This window comes from Enhydra lutris, unplaced genomic scaffold (genome assembly GCF_002288905.1).
Source record: "Enhydra lutris kenyoni isolate GAN:26980312 unplaced genomic scaffold, ASM228890v2 scaffoldscaffold9, whole genome shotgun sequence".
NCBI classification, from domain to species: Eukaryota; Metazoa; Chordata; class Mammalia; order Carnivora; family Mustelidae; genus Enhydra; species Enhydra lutris.
Genome location: NW_019154093.1, coordinates 57,454,148 through 57,470,801, shown reverse-complemented (window position 1 = coordinate 57,470,801; position 16,654 = coordinate 57,454,148). Strand labels below are relative to the sequence as shown.

The following is a 16,654-nucleotide window of genomic DNA, read 5'->3' as shown; positions in this document are numbered from 1 at the left end:
GGAACTGGGGGATACAAGAAAGACTGAGGACTTGAGGGAAGAAAGGAGAATTCTCTGATCTGTTAGTGGCTTCATCCAGGAAAAATATTAGTATATGTGGTACCTGGATTCTGTGACTGTAGCTCAGAAACTTCTACACAACAGAGGCACCACGGAGAGATTAAGAGCTTGGGCCCCAAAATCAGAGTCCTAGGTTAAAACCTAGGCTGTGTTTTTGCTGAATTTCTCTGGGCCTCAGTTCCTTATCTGTAGATGGTAACAAGCGTACTCACCTCCTAGGCTTATTGTAAAGAGTAAATGAGCTGATGAATGTAAAGTGCTTTGTGCAGTTCCTGGCACATAGGAAGTACCGGATGTGAGTGCCAACCATAATTATCTTGTCACTCAAGGTCAAGAGAGAAAGTTGGTACAAGGAAAGAGCGTGGACTTTGGAGTCGGACCTGGAAATATTTCAGTTCAGATCCATATGATTGTGCTCTCTTTGTGCTTCAGTTTATATATTTGTAAGGTAGAACTCTACCTTGAAGGATTTCTATGAAAACTAGATGGTACCTAATAAATATGGTGCCCAGCACATGGTGATTAGTGAAGATATTGGTATTGAACAGTGATGATAATTGGTAAGATCCTTTCTGTATTCAACTCATCTTTTCCAATCTAAGTTTGAGAGACCCAGTGGATTTTCTGTCTTCCAGTGCACCCCACACTCACATGCCTAGGTTTCTACTATCCCAGTTCTAGAAACTGCCCCTAAAATGTTAAAAGCCTGCCTAACACTCAAGATCCAGCTAGAACTCACCTATTTAAATGTCCTTTCCTCAGCAGAGATGGTAACTCTCTCCTCAGCCAAGTGTCCCCTCATTTAATCCATTCCGGTGAGTCAAAGCATTTATCTAAGGCATTTATCTAATGCCTTAGATAAAGTCAAAACTCCACAATTCTTAGAAAATGGCGACATAGAGAAAAATAATGATGTTAGTGAGTTTTATAAACCAATTCACATATCCTTTCTCCTCCTTAGTGTTAGTAGTTTAGATAGTAGTGTTAAAATATTCTTTATTTTATCTAAGCATGGTGATAATAGATGATAGTTGTTATTTTTCAATGTCTTTGCTTGCCAGAAGAAAAAGTAGGCAGCCCTATATTAATCACCAAAATGTCTCTCATTTTTTTGTTTGTTTTGCTATTTGACTGATAGGCAAAACCCAAAAAGTCTAGGAACTACTTGACAGTGTACAAACAAGAGAGGAGGAGGAAAGGAGATAAAGAAGGAGGGATGGAAGAGGGTTGGTCAGAATCTGCAGTCTCCATGTGGCCACTTCCTGCTGGTTGAATGGGGTTCTCAGTGATCTTGCCTAGGTGCTAACTAGGCACCCATATAAAACAGGATACAGTTAAGAGTACATTCATTTGTTAGAATCAATGAGCGATCATCTGTATCTTGTTCCAAGTTGTAGCAGGTAAGATTGGCTCTACTGGTTTTTTTTTTTTTTAATTTTTAATAATTAAAAAAACTGTTTTTAAGTAATCTCTATACACCCGATGTGGAGCTCAAACCCACCACCTCTACACCAAAGAGTTTCATGCTCTAGTGACTGAGCCAGCCAGGCACCCCTCCACTGGTTTTTGTTTGTTTGTTTTTAAAGATTTTTATTTATTTATTTGACAGAGAGAGATAGGGAACAGAAGCAGAGGGAGTGGGAGAGGGAGAAGCAGGCTTCCGGCTGATCAGGGAGCCCGATTCGGGGCTCGATCCCAGGACTCTGGGATCATGACCCAAGCTGAAGGCAGATGCTTAACAACTGAGCCACCCAGGTGCCCCACCCCTCCACTGGTTTTAAAGCAATGACTTTCAAACTGCATCAGAAATGCCTGAAAAGCTAGTGAAACTCTGGAGCCCTGGGCCCACCCCCAGAGACTTGAGTCAGTCCATCTGGGGCATCTGCATTTTAGATCAGCCTCCTCAGAATTGCTGATGCTGGTGGTCCTGGGACCAGCCAGCCAAATACTGACCATTCTGTGCTCCCCTGTATAACCAAAAGCTCACGCACCCCAAGCCTCCGTCTTTCCTGGCCTCTCTCCTGACATTGCATCTGCTATCATGTAAGAGCAGCTCTCAGGCTTCCATAACACTTTTTCTCTTGGAACCTTAGTAATGAAAGGTCTCTAACGGTCCTAGATGGATAAGTTCCCCTGAATCAAAGTGAGGTATTATTTCACTTTGGACAGCCTATTTAAAATTCACAAGTATTGTGAGTGTCTCTAGGTCCTGACAAAGCAGCAGGCCCTCAACCTCCCCCATCACTGCTTCTGATCCATTTTCTGGGAGAGGGAAATGCTTTTCTGCTACCCCACTGATGTGTGAGAAGCATGTTCTGTTTCTTAGAGCAGGTGCTTAGCAGTTTGCTCATGATCAACTATCTGAATTCACTACCCCAGGTTTCCAGATGCCACAGGAAAGAAAATATGGCAAAAGGAAACTACCTCTGGCCGATTTAGAGAAAGCAGAGAGAGAAACAAATGTGGAAACTGGCTCTTTTGTTTTCTCAAAATCTCTAATTTTAGCACTCACTTCACCGTCAGCATTGTAACACCTTCAGCACCCTGTAACATTTATCCATTTTCTTGTTTTAGTCACTACTTAGTGTTGCTATCAGATTTTCATCATCTTTTTGCAAAACTCTTGACCAACATTCATGCAAATACCCCAAAAGAAAGGGGAAAAGAAGCTTTTCTGAGCCCCCCCTCTGGCAGCCTGCATCCAGGTGTTTATCCAGAATCATAAAGACTTTTGAAAAGACTTTACAGTTGTAAAAAGCTCTCAAGGAGATTGATTTACAAAACGCCAGCTTTGGTCCGACCTCACTCTTCAAAAACTTGAGTTTCTGGAAGAGTGAATTTTAGCAGCCTAGGAACAAAGCGTCGTAAGCTTAGGAAGTATAGGTGAAGCAAAGCATTCCTTTGCTTTACACACAGAATTATTGAAAAAGGAGGCATGTGAGTGAGGAGTGTGGGGGAAGGGTGTTCATTCCTGTGTTGAAAGAACAGAAAAGGACCATATTTGCTTTTAATTTTTTTTCTTTTTCTTTTTCCTTTTTTTCTCTTTTCTTTCTTTTTTTCTTTTTCTTTCTTTCTTTTCTTTTTTTTTTTTTTGGTGCTAGGCAGATGGGCTGTGGATTGACACTAAATAAATCCTTGAATAAATGAATCTCTCAGCTCTGGGGTGGGGGTGGTGTGGAGGGAGCGGGGGATGGTAGGATGTGGCTTGTACATATGGAGCAGATAACTTTTTAAGGAAAGAGGGATTAAAGCAAGAACCTCAGGGCATTTAATAACTGTGGCATTTTATTCTTGCTTTATGTGGATTATTGGGGATTATCTGCTAAAAGCAAGAGCCCAGTCTAGTGTTACTGTTTGACTCACCCTCTGTTTCCTCTCATTTAAAATCTTCTGTCTCTTCCATGATTTTCATTTGGCTAAAGGCAGACAACTCTGGAGTGTAAAAGAAGTTTTCCTGAGAAATGAAAGGTTCTATACAACCAGCCTTCCCTAAAGAACAGAAATGGGTTTTGCCGTCGAATGCAACCCTTGTAAAATCACAAAGCCCAGTTAGAAGCATTGCAAAGTAGATCCAAACAAGACTTTTGCAGCCAACTTCAGGGGCCTAAATCTCCAAGCTGCTGAAGCTCAGTAGAGCTGGTTGGTGGCCGAACGTGGGCCCCAGCCCAGGCCTCTGCGAGCACACGAAGCTCTTCCCTGTATCATGTGAGATCTCAGGGACTCCTGCCTTTGGCACCAGGCCAATGCTTGTGCCTTGCCTCAGATATTACAAATTACCTGAGGGAGAAACCACACTTCAAAAAGAAAAGTCTTTTCCTTGGGCTTCGAGAAGCCAGAAAGCAAGGAAATTCTAAAGCAAAGCCCAGCAGAATGAAGGTTTAGCCTCCTCGCAGTTCAGGCGGGGGATTCTAGATGTATGGGATCATCTGAGAAAGAAAAATAGTAGCCTGCTAGTCTCAGGAACCATGATCGCATAAAGCAGTGGGCTCTGGAGCCAGTTCCAAAGTAGGGATTTTAGTCCTGGTTCAGTTACTTACTTAGTTTGACTTGAGACAAAGCAGTTAAATTCTTTAAGTCTCAGTATCTTTATTTATGTAACAGGAATAACAACCTTTCTCTCACTTGTTATGAGTACGCATGACATAATACACTGAAATCTGTTTCCTTCGATATTTAAACGCTCAGTAAATATTACTTTTATTTTCCTGCTGCCTCTGCCTTCCTCCCACCTACCCCCACACTCCTTAGTCCAGCCAAAACTTCTCACTGTTGCTGTGCCTACACGCCTCAGGGATTTATTTCATAATGTCAGAGGGGAGATCATTTGATGAAACCTGCTAACATTGAGGAATTCCCTTAAGAAACATACTGGTAAGGCCTGAAAACTCGGAAGGCAGCTGTTCCTGGTGGTGACCATAATTTGCACCTGATAGGAAGGATTTTGCCACCAGAGAAACTGCCCCACAGTTTTGGTCCAGGTCCAGCTGGAAACAAGAGAAGGTGGGTCTTCAGCACGAAGGTAGTCAGAGGATAGAGAGCCACTCAAGAAAGAGCAGCAGATGAGGCAATGGGGAGGCGGAGGAGTTGAGTCGGGGAGAAATCCAGGCCAAGGGGTGAGCCAAGGGGGACAACATGTTAACTTCAGAGGCAGAGTGAAGTCAGGGGAGGGGAGAGGCTCTAAAGGCCCAGGAATTCTGGTACAGGGAACTGAGGGCACCTATCCTGCTAGAAGAGTACTCGGTGATGATAAAGCTAATTCCTACATTGAAACCCACAAAAGGGAGGCCATCCCTGTGGTCTGGCCCAGGTCACAAATCTAAATCTAGGTCAGCCTCCATTTACGGGAAATATCTTACCGCCAAGGAAACCTAACATACACCAATCAGAGAGCCAGCCCTGCTTTAGCTAGCTCACCTTACCTTAGAAAATAGGCCCTGCTAGCCTTCTAAGGAAATTCCTATCTCCTAGCCAATGGTGCTCCATTTCCTGGTTGCCTCTTGCCCCCTAATATCTCTCTCCCTGAGAGAGCACTCCACGGCTTGTGAGTTGTTTTCCCTTAAATGAAGGACATCAAATTCATTACTAAATTGTTTCTGTTTTGTCATTTGGTCGTATAAAAATGGGGGGGGGGTGTATTAGACCTAACAAAGATGAGCAAAGGAATAAGGAGTTTAAGGAAGGAGAGTGGCCACAACTTCTTCTCCTGACCTCTCCCTGGATGCGAAGGGACAAGATGGAGACGCTGGAAAATGAGCCAGACCAGTAGGAGGGAGGTGGGGCAGGGGATGAGGCCTTGAGCACGCAGAGAAACTTGGCCTAAGAATCTATATTTTTTTAAAGCTTCCCCAAGGATTCAATCTGGGAGCCCCTCCATGAGTGGGGTCCTGTTTCGCATGATAGTGAGCCAGCAGAACCATCTGCTGGAGTTCCTCTCCTTCTCTCATTGTTGCGTAAAGCTCATGTCCCTGCTTACTCCATTTGCTCTCCCCAGGGATATTAACAAGGCATTAGACGCACAATTCCTAAGGACCTATGAAAAGGTTTCACATTAAAACAAAAACAAAAACAAAAACAAAAACTGGCTGCGAAAAAGGAAATGAAAAATTAGTACATGTTTAAATGCTTGCAAAACTCAATAGTCGTAGAACTCCTTTCATATTTTGTTACACATGAATTATAGTCAAATATTCAAACTTTGTTCCTCAAATTCTTCTTCTATATAATGGGTATATAATAATAACACCTTTTTCCTGGGGATTTTTAAAAAATCTGCACTCGACACTGGTGGGAATAAATGAGATGTTATATGGAAAGCACTATGGGGGGGGCCTGGGACCCAGCATGCCAGCTTAATGTTATTAACGATGTTGTTGATGATAATGAAGATGATGATGGGACGATAAAAGCATACTTCTCCCATGCAATACGTTGAAGAAGTCTCAGTGTACTAAGCATTTGTGACATTGATATTCCTCTCTCCGAAATACAGTGAACAGCAGGCAAAAGCCAAACCGAAGCTCTCTATAAATAGACTCCCACCTTTCTGTTCTGGTCTGGCCGAGGAGGATGTGGCACCAGGCTTTCAGGTCCCATAGTGTGCCAAGCTCTTTCACATCCGTAATATTCTTTCCTCCTCAGAGCTGTGAGCTCTCTGAGCGAAGCAGTGAGGGCCTGGCAACAAAGGAGAGTTCTGGAGGACTCCGGCTTGAGCTCTGTGATTTTGAACACGTCCTTTAACCTTTTTAGGCTCAGCTGGCTTACAGGGAATGGAGAGAGAATTCCTGCATTGGGAAATCCACAGTCTTGTGGGAATCAAAGGGAAACTGTATGTTAAAGTGCTAAACCACAAGCCTGCATATAAATATCTGATCTGCCCTTATTTTGGGAGATCAGGAAGCTAACATTGACAGAAATGACCTGACATGTGCACCCTCTCTCAGCTTACAAGAGGGAAAGGCAGGACAGGAAATTGGGTCAGTGTGCCTTCCTTCACACAGCACAATTTCCTGAGCTGCTTACATTCCCTGTAGGCCCTTTACCGCAGAGGCAAAGTAAGGAAAGACTCAGGTCACACAGACCCCCATGGGCAGGGTTTTGTGAAGCAGGCTTGGCTGAGAGACCACAGCACTCTGGCCCTGTGGGTCAGGCCACCACCTCTCAGTGGGAAGTGTGGCTTCCTGTGTCAGCCTCTTGCCAAGCCAAAGCCCTCTGGGGATCTCTAACTCTTCGCTACATCCCAACTTATACTAGGATCCTGAGGTGCGGTGGGGCCTAAGGATCCTGCTAATGGACTGGCACATATTATGAGTTGGATAATGAATATGTTTCTGCCTGAATTCAAGACAACAATAGCTACCATTTCTTGATTGTTTCATATGCATACTTGACCCACATTATCTCATTTAATTCTCACTATAGCTCTCTGAGGACGTAAGCACTATTATTATTTCCAACCTCCAGGTGAGAAAATTGAGGCCCTTATGGGTTAGGTTACACTTCCAAGGTCATGCAACCATGTCTGTCGAAAGACAGGCAAGAAAGGAAGCAATTCGATCTTCAATACCAAAGCATCTTTGGCAATATTGTGGACAACAAAAGCCAAGTCCCTTTTCTTTTATAATTTGCTGAATAACCTACATAGTTTCTCTTCAATAGGTCTGAGTGGGACAAGGTTGTTCCTGTTGATTGACAGGGATTTCAGCATGAATATTTAATGGGCAGGGCAGCCAGTGCAGTTGGCTAATGTAATATTTCAAGCTCTGCTTTCATACTGAAGGGATTTGCCCTCCCTTAATGCATGTCTACATCCTGTCCCAGTCCTTCCAACAGCATTTTCCACACAGATAATGCCAGTCCAGGGATCCTCTTTTTCCCAGCTCTCAGTTTAAGATAGTACTTTCTCTTATCTTGAGATAAAGACTTTTGTGATGAGAGAAAGCCACTGGGCATTGTCTTGATTTTTATCATTTCCTGTCCAGGCTCTCCATGCCTTCTTGGTTACAACCCTTTGACAGAATCAGCTTGGCTGATGTCATTCAGATGAAATGTTCACACCTTTACCATTCTATCTCTATCTCTATCATTTTAATCTCTATCTCCATCTCAGTCTCTGTGTCTATCCCAGTCTCTGTCTCTTCCTTCAACCGAGCCAGTCAGAGGAACAAAAGGCTGTGTCACCAAGGTATATTACACTCTCCTTTGCTGTGTTTCTGAAAATTCTTAAAGAGCAATTGCATACAACTGACATTATACTTTTAGTAAAAGATGAAATACTTTCCCTCTAAGATCAGGAATTGGCAAGGATGTTTTCTCCTACGCTCTCTGTAAGGCAAATAAATGAATGCATTCAGATTGGAAAGAAAAAGGTAAAACTGCCTTCATTCACATGATACGACATTGTATGTAGAAAATCCCACATAGAATCTACAACTAACTATTAGAACTAATAAACAGGTTGAGTTAGTCCTAAGATGCAAGAGCTATACACAAAAGCCAATTATATTTCTATATATGAGCATTCAGCAATCCAAAAATAAAATTAATAAAATAATTGCTTTCACAATAACATAAAAATAGATCTAGCAATAAACTTAATTTAAAGGTGGAAGACATTCACTAAAAATGACAATGCATAGATCAGACACATTATAGAATATCTAAAGAGATGGAAAGGCCCCTTAGGTCCGTGCATTGGAAGACTCAGTATTGCCAAGGGGACAATTCTCCCCAAATTGATTTATAAATTCAATACATCCCTATGAAAATCCCAGGCTTTTTTGATATATTGACAAATTGGTCCTAAAGTTTCCATGGAAATGCAAAGGAACTAAAATAGCCAAAACAATTGGTAAGAGAACAAAGAGAACTTCAAGCACTCACTAACAAAGCTTACTATAAAGCCACAGTAGTCACAGTAGTCAAGACAGGGTAGTATTGGCTCAAGGATAGGCATATAGTTCAAAGGAACAGAACTGAGAGTCCATAAACAAATCTCACATTCATGGTGAATTGATTTTCAAGAAAGGTGCAAAAACAACTCAATGAGCAAACTGTGACCTTTCCAATACATACTACTGGAATTGGATATCCGTTTGCAGGATATCCCTCCCTATAACTAGATATCCATATACAGAAGAATGAACTTACCTCACAAATATGCAAAGATTATTTTAAAGACCTCAATATAGGATCATAAACCTAAGTGTAGTAGTTAAAATTATAAAACTTCTAGAAGAAAATATAGGAGACAATATTTGTGAGTTTGGATGAGTCCAAGTTTTCTTAGATAGAATGCCAAAAGCAAATCACCAAAATGAAAAACTGCCACTTCAGAAAATACCATTAATCTGATAAGGCACTTGTGTCTAGAATATGAAAGAACTCTTATAACTCAACAATAAAAAATTAATGAAATTAGAAAATGAGCATGACATTTGAATGGACATTTCTCCAAAGGTACACAAATGGTTAATACACATATGAAGAGTGGATCAGCATCAGTAGTCATTGGGAAAATGCAAATTAACACCACAATAAGGAACCAATTTACATCTGCTAAAATGACGATGATAAAGAGAAATGATAGCAAGTATTGGTGAAGAACCCTCATACACTGCTGGTGGGAATGTAAAATGGTGCAGTTACTTTGGAAGACAGTTTGGCAGTTCTTCAAAATGTCAAACATAGAGGTGTCATCTGACCCAGAAAGTCCAGTCTTTAGATATTTTTTGTTTAAAGATTTTATTTATTTATTTGAGAGAGAATGAGTGAGAGAGAGCATGAGAGAGGAGAAGGTCAGAGGGAGAAGCAGACTCCCCAAGGAGCTGGGAGCCCGATGCGGAACTCAATCCTGGAAGTCCGGGATCATGACCTGAGCCGAAGGCAGTCGCTCAACCAACTGAGGCACCCAGGCGCCCCAGAAATTCCAGTCTTAAATATCGACTCAAGATAAATGAAAATAGATGCCCACACTAAAACTTGCACATGAATGTTCATGGCAGCATTATTCATCATAGCCAAAAAGTAGAAACAACCCAAATGTCCATCAACTAGATGAATGACTAAGAAAATGTGATCTATCCACACAATGCAATGTTACCATTAATAAAAAAGAGTGAAGTACCGATTATGTTACAATGTGGGTGACTTCCAAATCATTATGCTAAGTGAAGGCAGCTAGTCACAAAAGACCAAGTATTATATAATCCCTTTTATAAGAAATGTCCAGACTCAAATTTTCAGAGACAGAAAGATTCATGATTGCCAGAGGCTTTGGGGAGGAGAGAATGGAGAATAATTGCTAATGAGTACAGTGTTGCCTTTGAGGATGATGAAAATGTCCTAAAATAAGAAAATGGTGATATTACACCGCCCTGTAAGTACACCAAAAGCCATTGAATTGTACAGTTGAAAGACGTGAACTTTATGATATGTAAATTGTATCTCAATAAAACTTAAATGAATAACAACAACAAAAGACATCATTAAGAAAATGAAAAGACAAGACACAGACGGGGAAAAGATACTTGCAAATCACATATATGGACAAGAGCTTGTATCCAGAATGTATGAAGAACATTTATAACTCAATAATAAGACAAATGATCCAATTATAAAATGAGAGACAGATTTAAATAGGCATTTCACTAAGAAAAATACACAAATGGCTAATAAGCATGTGGAATGATGCTCAACGGCACTCATTTAGTTACCAGGGAAATGTAAGTTAAAACTACAATGAGATACCCCTTCATATCCCATAGAAGGGCTACTATCAAAAGACAGAGAACACTCAGTGTTGAGAAGGAAGAACAGAAATCAGAACACTCATACTCTGCTGATGGAAGTGTAAAAATGATACAACCAATTTGGAAAACAGTTTGGCAGTTTCTTAAAAAGTTTAACATTAAGTTACCAACAATCCCACAATTCCACTCCTAGGAATCAAGAGAATTGAAAACATATAGTCACACAAAGGCATGTTTGCGAATCATAGCCCCAAACCAGAAATAATCCAGGTATCTAACAACTGAGGAAGAGATAAAATAGGACACAAAAGGTATCCTATTTTACAAAAAATTTTTTTCTCTATATCTATAATCATTTACTTAAATGGACTATTATTTCACAAATAAAGAAACTGCTGGGGCACCTGGGTGGCTCAGTGGGTTAAAGCCTCTGCCTTCGGCTCAGGTCATGATCCCAGGGTCCTGAGATTGAGCCACCTGCAATTGGGCTCTCAGCTCAGCAGGGAACCTGCTTCCCTTCCTCTCTCTGCCTGCCTCTCTGCCTACTTGTGATCTGTCTGTCAAATAAATAAATAAACAAGTAGATAATCTTAAGGGAAAAAAAAAAAAAGAAACTACTGAAGTAGTGTTTAGAGAAAATTCTCCCTGGTCTAAGGCATTGATTGTCTTCATTCCAGACCATTTTTTTCAGGGAGGATTGTTAAGCAAACAGATCTGGAAGATTGAGATAGTGCCTGGCTGTGAAGCAGAGGGATGATTTTTTTTTGATGTCCAGTTTAATCAAGATAATGTCTCTCTCCAGGGCAAATGTTGGGTGGGTTTGCTTGCAGCTCATTACAAAAAATGGGGGTTCCCCATGCTTAGAATTTCTCATCTTTGATGTAGGCCCACTGACATGCCTCCATGTGGCCCCACTTGCAGCACACCTGTGGGACTTGAGGCGCAGAGGGAATCAGCACAAACATGAAGCTCGAGTAGCCTACTGGGCTGTAAGGAATAACGTCCTTTATCCCTTATCCCGGAGTCTCATGTCTTCAGTCATGAAATTGTGGCAGGCTACCTTGTTATTTGCAATCAGGGTGAAATTTCAGACCTTCCATGGTTCCTTTTTTTTTTTTTCCTTAAAGATTTTATTTGTTTATTTGACAAGAGACAAATGTTTATGAGACAGAGAGAGCTTGAGTCGGGGAGAGGGACAGAGAGAGAGAGACAGATTCCCCGCTGATCAGGGAACCCTACGTGGGGCTCAATCCTAGGACCCTGAGATTATGACCTGACCAGAGTCAGATGCCACCCAAGAGCCCCAAGACCTTGTTCTTGACATACAAGTTCTTGACATACAAACTAAAACTTTGATGAATGTCAAAAATATTCTAAGTGAAAGAAGTCAGATGCAAAAGACTATCGTAGGATTCCATTTACATGAAATAGCTAGAAGAGGTAAATTATAGAGACAGAAAGTAGATCACTGATTCCCTTGAGCTTGGAATGGGAGCGGACTGACTGTAAGTGAATGTGTGGAAACTTTTTGGGTAATAGGAATATTCTTAAACTGGTTTGTGGTAATATTTACACAAGTCTCTATGTTTACTAAAAATCATTAAACTGTATGTACACTTAAAACAGGTGAATTTTTATGGTGTGTAATTTATACTTCAATAACTACTTAACACACACAGTAAGATGCTATTTCACATTCACGAAAATCACCAAATTAAGGAGACTGGCCACAGTGTGGATCGACCAGGATGGGGAGCAACACTCGTGCATTGCTGGTTGAAGTGTAAAACGGTGCACTTCAAAAAACCATTTAGCAGTTTCTTGAAAAATTAATACACATCAAATCTATGAGCCAGTAATTCTGCTGCCTAGGTTTTTACCCATAAGAAATGAGAGTATCTGTCTATAAAAGGGGACAGGGTAGGCCGCCCCAAGATGGGTCACTGTGGCATGAAGATTATTTTGAGTTTAAAAGCCATCAAAACCCAGCAGATTAAGGAAAAGCCCTTTACCTCTTCTACAATTGCCTAAAAATAAATTTAGATAGAGGACCTGCTCCAGAAAAAGAGCTCTCACCATAGATAACTACATTATACTATGAAGTAGGTAACTGTAGATCGGGCGGAACCTAGGAAGGCCTGTCTGATCAAAGGACTTCAAATCCCATTATTTCTGAGTGGCCCAATCAGAAACATTCATTGACTAAACCTTTACTCTTTTTCATCTTCCTGTGAATTGCATTCCTTCGCTTTGAAGTCCTAGATCCCTATTTCTTTCTCTTTAGTTTAGGATAACATACATACCTCACTTTGCCTGCCTTTGGAATTTCCATGTCTGTGCAGATTCCCTATAGGTATGCTATTAAATTTAATTTTCTCCTGTGAATCTGTCTCATGTCCATTTGATTCTCAGTCCAGCCAGAAGGACTTTGAAGGAAACAGGAAATTCTTGTTCCCCAACAACATATACTGGATGTTTATGGCAGCTTCATGTATAATTACTCAAAACTGGAAATCTAACCAAATGTTCATCAACTGATAAAGGAATAAACAAATGATGGTATATTCATACAGTGAAATACTATTTGCCCCTTCCCCCACCTCCATAAGTTACTGATATGTGTAACAACATGGACGAGTCCCACAGCCATTATTACACTAAGGAAAAAAAGATGCCAGATACAAAACATAGGAAGAAGTAGAATTCTGTTTAAGTGAAGTTCTAGAATGGGTAAAATCAGCTACAGTAACAGAAATCAAATTAGTGGTTGTGAGGCATGACAATGAAAGGAAGGGACATGGAAACTTTTGGGAGACCCACAAATGTTCGATATCTTGATATATACTTGTCAAAAGTCAACCTGTGTGCTTAATGTATGCAAATTTTATTCTAAGTAAATTGTACCTTAATGAGGTGAAAAAAAGTTAGCTTATTATCTTCCCTTGAAATTGCCTCTCTCTATCATGGATAATAACATCCTCCAAGTTAACCATACTCCCAAACAGTGAAGATGTTGTTGACCTTTCCTTTTTCTTTATCTTCTAAATCCAGTTAATCATAGGTCCAGTGGATTTTCCCTTTGAAGTCTTTCCATTCATTACCACCTTCTCATCCATACTGTAGCCTGTTGTTTTCATCTGCCTTGCACAGAAAAAAGCAGAGGCAGAGAGGGGAGGAGGAGAGAGAGAGAGGTAAAAGGAGGGAAAGAAGGAAAACTTATAATAATGAATTCCTTTTCTGTTTGTTTGTTCATTTTTTTTGTGGGAGGTAGGATTTGAACTTAAGCTCTGTGTCATGTTTCTGTTCTTTCCAACAAACGCTGAGGTAGAATGTTGCGGTGGTTAATAGCTTGGACTCTGGGGCCAGGAGGACTAGCCTCTAATGAATCCCTGCTCTGTCACTTACTGTGTGACTCTAGGCAAGTTGCTTAATCATTCTGAACTTCAGTTTCCCCATTATCACTATACTACTACTGCTACTAATGAAACAACCACGCCTTTCTACTCCATAAGCATTTTTATTGCCATTCCATCACTGAATATTTAAAAAAAACAAACAAAAAGAACAATGTGTTAGATGCTACAATGGAAGTCATGACAACATGCTGTGGGAGGACTGAAGAGGTGCAACCCACAGTTAGGCAAACTTTAAAGCATAGTCCCCAACACTGCCTTCATCAACTCCATGTTTGGGGAGTCCCCAAATCACCGTTAGGTTCTATAATTGGCTCTAAAGACTCAGAACTCAAAGAAAGCAGTCATAGTTTAATTACAGGGAAGGATACAGATAAAAATAAACTAAAAGTAGAGACACATAGGGCAGAGTGTGAGAGGGCTTCAAATTTGAAGTTTCCATTGTTCCATTCCCAGAGAGTCAGGATGTGACCTGCCAGCATCAGTGATTGACAATGCTCACAGGGAATTCCAACCAGGGAGGCTCCCTTGAGCTTTAGTGACTGGAGTTTTCACTGGGGCTTCATGACATAGGCATGGCTGATTGTTTGCTACAAGAGTGAACTCAGTTTCCAGGTCCAATGACACTACATGACTCAAAGCCCTGACCCTAAGCACATTGTTGGTCTTTCTTGTGTAGACAGTCCCTGCTCTAAACAAAGACTCCTACCAGATATGACAGAGTGCATCCCAGAAGCTGAGAGCAAAGATCGGAACTTCTCTTTGGATAAAGCCAAATTCCTTAGTACACAGGACATAACCCAGATTTGAAAGCCAGCTATGGTTTATGATTAGGGTTAAGATAAATTAAAATCCTTGGAAGAATCTGGCAAAAGCCATACTGGATTGATTTGCTACTGTTATTTTTATGTGGTTTTTTTTTTAATAATTTTCCTGTATAGTTAAATAGCAACGGCAATAATTCTTACCCCTAAACTTCTGTGTTATCTTGACCACCCCTTTCTTCTTTCTTCCTGTTACCTCCTGATGAATATTTAATGTTTTCCTAAAATTAGAAAGTTTTTAAGGGTTGTAAGAAAAGCTGAACTGAAGGTTAAACACACATTTTACTTGGAAGAAAGGAACAGAATGGCCATAATCAAGTGTGGGAGTTTATCTGTTTTTAGCAATCTATGTTTTAGTCTATATTGCTGTAGATAATTGAGAGTTGCCCAAGATTGGTTTTTGTAAATGCTTAATTTTACTTGATTTTTACATGATAGTTAGCAAAGAAGTTTCCAAATAATTCCTCATTTCAGCAATAATAGGCAAGAAAAGAAGAGCAAATCCGTGGACTATTTACTTAGATGAACAGAAATACCCTTTTTCGAAACAATGGATATGCAAGATTTAGCCATTAAAGGGTTAGAGTTAAATGAAAATCCTCTCAATAATCGTTGAAATCTGAGAAAATCTTTCAAGGAAATTAAACACTTGATCGAAAAGAGGAAAGGGTTATTGGTGAGAGCTGAAATTAAACAGCAGAGCTGTTTGAGAAGAGGCCTCAATTATAAGAAGCAGGCAGTTAACGATATCCTCTCAGGGATCTGTGTTTCCTCAAGACCTCTCTTTGGGGAAATGCAATGGTTTCATTTTATTCTCATTTAGATAGGAAACAGTGCCTCACCTTTGGAAAATGTGAAGAAAACTTTAACATTTTGAAAAAAATCAAAATTAAGAAGAAAGAATTTAGAAGTCTGTTTCCAGTATAATCTAAGAGTAAGAACCACCCCAATCTGAGGGTCTAGGACACTATAAAAGCATACTTGCATCAAATTTTATTTTGTAAATGATTTTTAAAAAAGCAAAATAATAGTGATTCACACTTTGTTCACAAAACTAACGAGGCACTTCTAGTATTTGAACACTTTTTGGCTCATAAGTATGTACAAATCTGGGGTACCTGGGTGGTGCAGTCGGTTAGTGTCTCACCCTTGGTTTTGGCTTGGGTCTGATCTCAGGGTCGTAAGATCGAGCCCCACGTTAGGCTCCACGCTCAGCTGGGAGTCTCCTTGAGTTTCTCCTTCTCCCTCTGCCCCACCCTCCCCTGACTGTCTCTCAAATAAATAAATAAATCTTTTTTTTAAAAAAGTGCAAATCCCTAAATGAGTCGGTTATTTGAATCCTGTCTTTGTTGTGGGCCAGGCAAGGAGACATATCCATTGCCCGGTGGGGGTCAGGGGCAGTGTGGAAGCAGGCTCTCACTTCATCATACTGGCCCTCCTCTGGCCTCTGTTCTTCGCTTCCTCCTGTTGCTTGAGCCCCATTCACTTCCAGCCAGAGCCAAGAGCTGGGGACCAGCTGTGCCCTGCTCTTTTAGTCTTTCCAGGGGCTGAAGTACTGGGCCTGGGGCTGGCAGTGGGCCAGCAGCTCCTGCCAGCGAATATAGGTCTAGGCTGCCAAGTCCTTGAGTCTGGTCCGGTGCATGGCCTGGGGGCTCTCCCGGATATGGGTGCTGATGTGACTGTCCAGTTGCATGCACAGCAGCTGCAGCTCCCCCCACTGTTCTGGAGTAATGTCCTGGCAGCTGACCACCACTCCGGCCAGCGTCAGCAGGCTGTGGCATAAGTAGCAGGCCTTGTGGTCTAGCTCAGCACTGGCCTTTGGCTGTTGCTCCTGGCCGGGTGGCATCTTGACTCATCACTTGACCCCAAGGAAAAAAGACCACTTTTCCCATGCTGTATTTGTCTATTGGAAAAAAAGAGCATGAGTCTACTTTCTAGTGAAAAAGTTACTGTTATTATCATCACCTGCCCTCATCATCCTCAGTACAAGTACCACATACTAAGTGCCAACTATGTGCAACAATATAGTTCCTTTATTTAATTCTCATAAAAGCACTAAAGGTTTCAGTAGTTTAGAGATAAAAACCTGGCATTCCAAGAATTCAGATGG

The 16,654-nt window shown here is 41.0% G+C and overlaps 1 protein-coding gene across 1 annotated transcript; it reads right to left on the bottom strand.

Moving 5' to 3' along the window:
• Window positions 1–16,075: 16,075 nt before the first annotated feature.
• LOC111142835 (protein FAM178B-like) lies at window positions 16,076–16,390 on the bottom strand. The gene is given in 1 exon segment (XM_022496157.1): window positions 16,076–16,390. A coding segment is annotated over 1 exon segment (315 nt).
• Window positions 16,391–16,654: the final 264 nt, after the last annotated feature.